This window comes from Trichomonas vaginalis, chromosome V (assembly GCF_026262505.1).
Source record: "Trichomonas vaginalis G3 chromosome V, whole genome shotgun sequence".
Taxonomy (NCBI): Eukaryota; Parabasalia; order Trichomonadida; family Trichomonadidae; genus Trichomonas; species Trichomonas vaginalis.
Genome location: NC_067207.1, coordinates 25,128,808 through 25,136,303, shown reverse-complemented (window position 1 = coordinate 25,136,303; position 7,496 = coordinate 25,128,808). Strand labels below are relative to the sequence as shown.

General features: G+C 35.1%; 1 protein-coding gene and 1 pseudogene across 2 annotated transcripts, besides 1 other annotated feature; both read left to right on the top strand.

Annotated features, from left to right (window-relative positions):
• Nucleotides 1-2,085: 2,085 nt before the first annotated feature.
• Nucleotides 2,086-7,496: part of a mobile genetic element that runs on past the window's edge.
• On the top strand, nt 5,286-5,660 carry TVAGG3_0399260 (uncharacterized protein; the record flags this gene model as incomplete). Its single annotated transcript, XM_051232647.1, has 1 exon — nt 5,286-5,660. One exon carries the CDS (start codon nt 5,286-5,288, stop codon nt 5,658-5,660), a length of 375 nt encoding a protein of 124 aa, XP_051102377.1.
• On the top strand, nt 6,099-7,051 carry TVAGG3_0399250 (annotated as a pseudogene). The gene has a single exon. A coding segment is annotated over exon 1 (953 nt).

Genomic DNA, 7,496 nt, shown 5'->3' with positions numbered 1-7,496 from the left:
ATTTTATCAAAACCTTTCTAATAGTCTTTCCTATAACTGCTACAACATCTTTGTTGCTTTATATAACCATCGCTTGGTCTCTACGTAGACTTCAATACCGTTGTAAGCTCCTTTTGTGAATGTTTCGCCATTAGATTCCTCGCTTCGTGAACGTTTTTGCTTTCGACTGACATTTCTTTCTGACAATAAAAATAAAAAAATGGTTTTTGGTGGGACGGTCGGACATTCGGTTTGTGGCTATAACCGTCGGCACCACAACGAATAAAAATCTTCGACAAAACATAAACGAAAAGTTTCGACAAAACATAAACGAAGAAGTCTTGACAAAAACATTTTACGATGAAATCTATTTCCTAGTGTGTTGTAAAATGTCATGTTGTCACACTTTTTCCAAAAGATGTTAGTGACCGAGTGACCGAGTGACCGAGTGGCCTGGTCGCCTAAAATATATTTTTTATCTATCTTAACGGAAATCCATGAAAATTCACGCCTGTTGAATTTTGCTATAAAAAGCAAAACCCGCTGTTTCGCGGGTTTGGTATATTCTTCACAAAATGCTTGTTTTTGAGTCGAATCTCTCTCTTTTCCTCCTCTCCCCCGTTCTTTTCGTTTTCTCCTGTTCGTGCGGTGCGCGTTTGGGCGTCGTTAGTTTCTAGCGTTGTTTGTTGTTGTTGAGAGAGATTCGACCTTTCAAAAACAAGCATTTTTGTGAGAATATACCAACCCGCGGAAAACAGCGGTTGCTTTTTATACAAATTCAACAGGCTGAATTTTCATGATTTCCTTAGATAGTAAAAAAATATATTTAGGCGACAGGTCACTCGCGTCCACTCGGTCACTCGGTCAACTAACATCTTTTTGAAAGTGTGACAATGACATATTTTGACAACAAACACAGGAATAATTCATCGTAAATGTTTTGTCAAGACTTCTTCGTTATGTTTTTGTCGAAACTTCTTCGTTATGTTTTGTCGGAGATTTTATGCTTGTGGTCCGACGTGGTTAAGCCAAAACGAATGTTCGACGGCTTAACCCCCAAAAAATATTTTTTATTTTATTGAAGAACAGTAAATCAGTCGAAGCAAAAACGTTCACGAACAAATCTAATGGCGAAACATTCACAATAGGCACTTACAACGTATTGAAGTCTTACGTAGAGGTGACAAGGATGGTTATATAAATGCAACAAAAGAGTGTCAGCAGTGTTAGCGAAAGACTTTAGAAGGTGTTGGAAAATAAGTTCTGGGAAGAGTATTTTAAGGCCATTTTGTGAAGAATATACCAACCGCGGAAAAACGGCGGTTGTTTTTATACAAAGATTCAATGCAGGAATTCCTGATGAAGTCAAACAGTTAGAGAATGTATGTAGACCAAGACTTTCGTAAACTATATTGCAATGTGGCTTTTCTCCAAAATATGTTATAAGCATTTGGAAAATTATGGATCCATAGACAGAGAAGTTCAGAGAAGTTAGATGAAGAAGAAACTGAAGATACATAGAGGAATGCTAAACCTTTGTTTTGTAAAGAAGAAGTTAGAAAAATGCATTGAAATACAAATAGAACATGAACGGTGAGATATGTTCTTGGTTATAGGATCCCATACGAACTAACCAATGGAACAGAACGATTAAAAGAGAGAATTTAGAGAATATGAACTCGTAAGATCATTAGAAGCCTGCAAACGTAATTTGACAAATATTAATGAATTTAATGAATTCGGCAAAATCTATAGAAGGTTAGATCTAGCCTGTCTTTCCTTTTTACCGAATTGTTTCGTAATGTTTTGTATTCATAAAGCAAATCTCATCTGTGAGTAAAATGACCCAAAAATATATTTTAGGGTAGAAGGTTTAGATCTAACTGTTCTGTCTACCCTCTTTTTACCCTCTTTGAATTTTTCATGATTTCATTCTGAAGTTTTGTCATAATCATCGTAATGTTTGCTCTGATTTCATCGTAAATTGTTTTGTCAAGCATTCTTCGTAACATGTTTTCTAACCTCATGAGTTTGTCCGAAATTAAAAGATAAAGTTGGTTTTTAAAAAAAATATTTTTTTATTTTTATTGTAAGAACATGTTAGCCACAACAGCACCAAACTTCGTTAGTCATGAACCCACTTCAATGCTTAGTAGAGATTGAAAAGCTTTCATTCCTTCTCCATATACTTCGAAACAGAAATCCAGAAGATAAAGCAAGAACTTTTAACTAAATTAATTTGGACTGTTAGGCGAAAGATGTGAAACAAAATGAACAGTATTCTTTATGAATGCAGACCTATCATTGACCATTTACCCAATTGCCTGAATCCAGCACAAAAAGCTTACTATTCCAGAATTGATGAAATAAAGGTCAAGCAACTGACTCAGTAGAAATAAAGAAGTTCATACGAAAGGTTAACTATGAGTTTCTTGGATTTCATTGCCAACACAAAGTCGATGGACAAGATTGCGATATCCGTATTAAGAACATCTCTGACATATACAATCGGGGAGTTTAAAACCTACGGACAACTTTGTTTCGTTGTTGCTGTAATGTGTATGGCAGAATAAGAGATAAAGATAGAAGAGTAAATATGGAATGAACAGGATAAACCCGCAACTTTTGAGTTAAGAGAGCAATTGACGCCTTAGTATTACTAGAGGTAAGGTTTCAGAATTATAACGCAAAAATGAACCCGCAATGTCAAAATGTAAGGCAGCGAATAGGAAATATAACTTACTCCGTCAAAGAGATTAGAACGTATTTGATAAAGCGATATGGCTGACTTAAAGAAAAGGAGATTGTAAAACATGAGTTTGAAACAGTTGGACAAGATAGACAAAGACAGCCAAAGTTGCGTTAGAATAGGTGATTATAAACGTAAGATACTCAAAGAAATACAACAAATATTCTTTGTCAGACATTTATCTCCATTTGGAGAAAAAAACAAACCCACTGGTTAAAATTGCTTCTACTCAGAAAATTTTGACAAGAAATCCTGAGTTATGATATCGGGTAAATTCTATGGAAACTGCGATATCTCATGACAAAAGTCTTTATACCCAATAGTTTGTTATGGTTTAGAACCCACAGTGTTGGATATTAACTCATAAATATGGTTCATTCGATACGGAACGTTCAGTGAAGCTTACTTTACATCGTTCAGAAACGAAGACTCAATACAAAGAGATATAGATAGGAAGGACATTATATATAACTCTAAATATGACAGTACAGTCATATAGTCAGGTTCTGTTAGTTAATGATATGAGAGCTGAGAAACAGAACTACTTGAAAGTTTGAGAAAATGTATTGCCTCCATAAAGGTAAAAGAAACGTTTGAAGTAGATGAGATAGATAAAGCTATAAAATTATTTGACGAAGTTCTGAAAAATTACATGTTTAAAGGAATAACGTTTACCATGTAAACGCTTATATAAATAACTGGGGTAGAAAGGAGGTTAGAAGGACAGGTTAAGATCTAACCTTTCTACCCTAAAAATATATTTTTTTGATATTAGCAAAAATTCTGAGTAAAAATTGCATAAGATTGCTTCCTCGAAACAGTGAAGAACCAGCGCAGTACGGTAAGAAACCTATCGCAAACAAACGATAACTCTAGACTTTTCTATGCAAAATCTATGAAATAATTTTCCTTAAGATAGAAAAAAATAACGCTAATTTTATTTTTATTTGATTATTTTTTTTATTTTGTAGAAGGACAGATATGACAAACAACAGAGACACAAAACAACATCTATACTCTTCATGAAGCTTGGAAATGAAGAAGAATATGAGTGGGTTCCAGCTGTTTTAACAAACAATCTCGTGCTCATTCGTTCGGTCAAAGATGACATGTCCAATGCCAAGTATTTTTGACAGCATGGTTTTGCTCCAGATACTAAACATACAGACGCATTGTTTGAATTAAAGTAGCACTCATTGAACTCCTCCGTGAGTTTCGAAGTCAAATCGAAAGTTGTGGTTTACTATGAGAACATTGACGCACTCATGACGAACGAAGAAGGATACAACAAACTCATTGAAATGGGAATGGTCGGTGAAAAGATGGGCTGTTTTAAGCTAGATAAGGTATTTTCCGAAGTTCATGTAATATCGAAAAGGAAGTACTGGGGTGTTAAAGAAGATGGTGAAATAGTTAAACATTGCATGAAGTAAAACAATTTATTTTTGACACTTTCACAAAAAACATAAAAAAAGTAAGTTAAATGAGATGTTTACTGGAACTGGTTGGATGTCGCCTTCACAGGTTATGTAGAATGGTTGACCGAGAAGTGAAGGAGACCCTTGAGAATTTGCTCATTCTTGGGAAAGGGTTCTCTCTGTTTGGAAGTAGTATCCAAGGACGCTTGGCAAAGAACTTGAGAAGAGCTTCTTTCTTTGCTTGCTTTTATGTCGTCGTAGGCTGTCCCGTCTGGTATTTGAATTGGAATTCCAGTCGAAGTCTCGAGATTCAAGGCAGCCCTTCCCGTTATCCAACAGTTAACAAGCTTGCCTTTTACATTCTGCCTGAGGAAGTCTTTAACAAGCTCGTTAATTTCAATTAGGTAAATTGCCTCGTCGTAGGTTCGACCTCGACCATTGCTACTGTCAGAAAAAAGTACTGCTACTGTCAGAAAAAAAGTACTGCTACTGTCAGTAAAAGTACTGCTACTGTCAGTAAAAGTACTGCTACTGTCAGTAAAAGTACTGCTACTGTCAGTAAAAGTACTGCTAGGAGCAGAAAAAAGGAAAATTTGAGAGGGTTTTCGACGATAAAGTACTGCTACTGTCAGTAAAAGTACTGCTACTGTCAGTAAAGTACTGCTACTGTCAGAAAAAGTACTGCTATGTCAGAAAAAGTACTGCTAACTGTCAGTAAAAGTACTGCTACTGTCAGTAGCAGTACTGCTAGGAGCAGAGATTTTATCGTTGTGGTCCGACGGTTAAGCCACAAACGCAATGTCGACGGTTAAGCCACCCAAAAAATATTTTATTTTTTATTGTAAGAACAGTATGACAGTCGAAGCAAAAACGTTCACGAACAAATCTAATGGCGAAACATTCACAAAAGGCACTTACAACGGTATTGAAGTCTTACGTAGAGACAAGGATGGTTATATAAATGCAACAAATATGTGTCAGCAGTTTAGGAAAGACTTTAGAAGGTTGTTGGAAAATAAGTCCTGGGAAGAGTATTTTAAGGCATTTTGTGAAGAATATACCAACCCGCGGAAAACGGCGGGTTGCTTTTTATACAAAGTTCATGCAGGAATTCCGATGAAATCAAACAGGTTAGAGGAATGTATGTAGACCCAAGACTTGTAAACTATATAGCAATGTGGGCTTCTCCAAAATATTGTATAGCAGTTGGAAAAATTCTGGACTCCATAGACAAGAAAGTTCATGAGAAGTTAGATGAAGAAGAACTCGAAGATACAGTAGAGAATGCTAAACCTTTGTTTGAAGAAGAAGTTAGAAAAAATGTGCTTAAACAAATAGAACATGAACGTGAGATATGTTCTGGTTATAGAGACTCGCCATACGAACTAGACCAATGGGAACAAGAAGATTTAAAGAGAGAATTTAGAGAATATGAACTCGCTAAAATTTCATTAGAAGCTGCAGAAGAGAGGTTAAAAGTTTGGGGTCGTTTTGTACAAAAATATTGTGAGTAAATGAACCATTTTATTTTTATTGAATTCGGCAAAAATATATTTTAGGGTAGAAGGTTAGATCTAACCTGTCTTCTACCCTCTTTTCTACCCTCTTGAATTTTCATGACTTCTTCGTAAATGTTTTGTCAAGACTTCTTCATAAATGTTTTGTCAAGACTTCTTCATCGTAATGAGTGTAAAGGACCCAAAAATATATTTTAGGGTAGAAGGTTAGATATAACCTGTCTTCTACCCTCTTTTCTACCCTCTTGAATTTTCATGATTTCATCGTAAATGTTTTGTCATGAATTTCATCGTAAATGTTTTGTCATGATTTCATCGTAAATGTTTTGTCAAGACTTCTTCGTACATGTTTTCTAACCTCATGAGTTTTCCCGAAATAAAAAATAAAGTTGGTTTTTTTAAAAAAAATATTTTTTTTATTTTTATTGTAAGAACATGTTAGCAACAACAGCACCAAACTCGTTAGTCATGAACCCAACTTCAATGTTAGTAGAGATGAAAAGCTTCATTCCTTCTTCATATACTTTCGAAACAAAAATCCAGAAGATAAAGCAAGAACTTTTAACAAGTACTTTGGACTGTTGTGCGAAAGATGAAACAAATGAACAGTATCTTTATGACATGCAGGACCTCATCGACCATTTACCCAAATTGCCTGAAATCCAGCAACAAAAGCTTACTATTCCAGAATTCGATGAAATAGAAGTCAAAGCAACTGACTCAGTAGAAATAAAGAAGTTCATACGAAAGGTTAACTATGAGTTTCTTGGATTTCATTGCAACCACAAAGTCATGGACAAAGATTGCGATATGGTATATAAGAACATCTCTGACATATACAAATCTGGGGAGTTTAAGACCTACGACAACTTTGTTTCGTTAGTTGCTGAATGTGTATGGCAGATAAGAGATAAAGATAGAAGAGGTAAGATATGGAATGAACAGATAAAACCCGCAACTTTTGAGTTAAAGAGAGCAATTGACGCCTTAGTCATACTAGCAGGTAAGGTTTCAGAATATAACGCAAAAATGAACCCGCAATGTTCAAAATGTAAGGCAGCAATTAGGAAATATAACTACTCCGTCAAAGAGATAGAACGTATGAGAAACGACTATGCTGACTTAAAGAAAGAGATGTCAAACATTGAGTTTGAAACAGTTGGAAAGATAGACAATGACACCAAAGTGGTTAGAATAGGTGATTTAAACGTAAGATACTCAAAGAAATACAACAAATATTCTTTGTCAGACATTTTATCTCCATTTGGAAAAAAAAACAAACCACTGGGTTAAAATTGCTTCTACTCAGAAAATTTTGACAAGAAATCCTGAGCTTATGATATCGGTAAAATTCTATGGAACTGCAGCATATCTCATCGACAAAAGTCTTATACCAATAGTTTTGTTATGGTTAGACCCAGTTGTTGGATATAACTTCATAACATATGGTTCATTCGATACGGAACGTTTGCAGTGAAGGCTTACTTTACATCGTTCAGAAACCGAAGGACTTCAATACAAAGAGATATAAGATAGAAGGACATATAATATAACTCTAAGATATGACAGTACAGTCAATATAGTCAAGGTTGTGTTAGTTAATGATATGAGAGCTGCAGAAACAGAACTACTTGAAAAGTTTGAGAAAATGTATGGTGCTCCCATAAAAGGTAAAGAAACGTTTGAAGTAGATGAGATAGATAAAGCTATAAAATTATTTGACGAAGTTGCTGAAAAATACATGTAAAAATAACGTTTACCATGTAAAACGCTTATAAAATAACTGGGGTAGAAAAGAGGGTAGAAGACAGGTTAGATCTAACCTTCTACCCT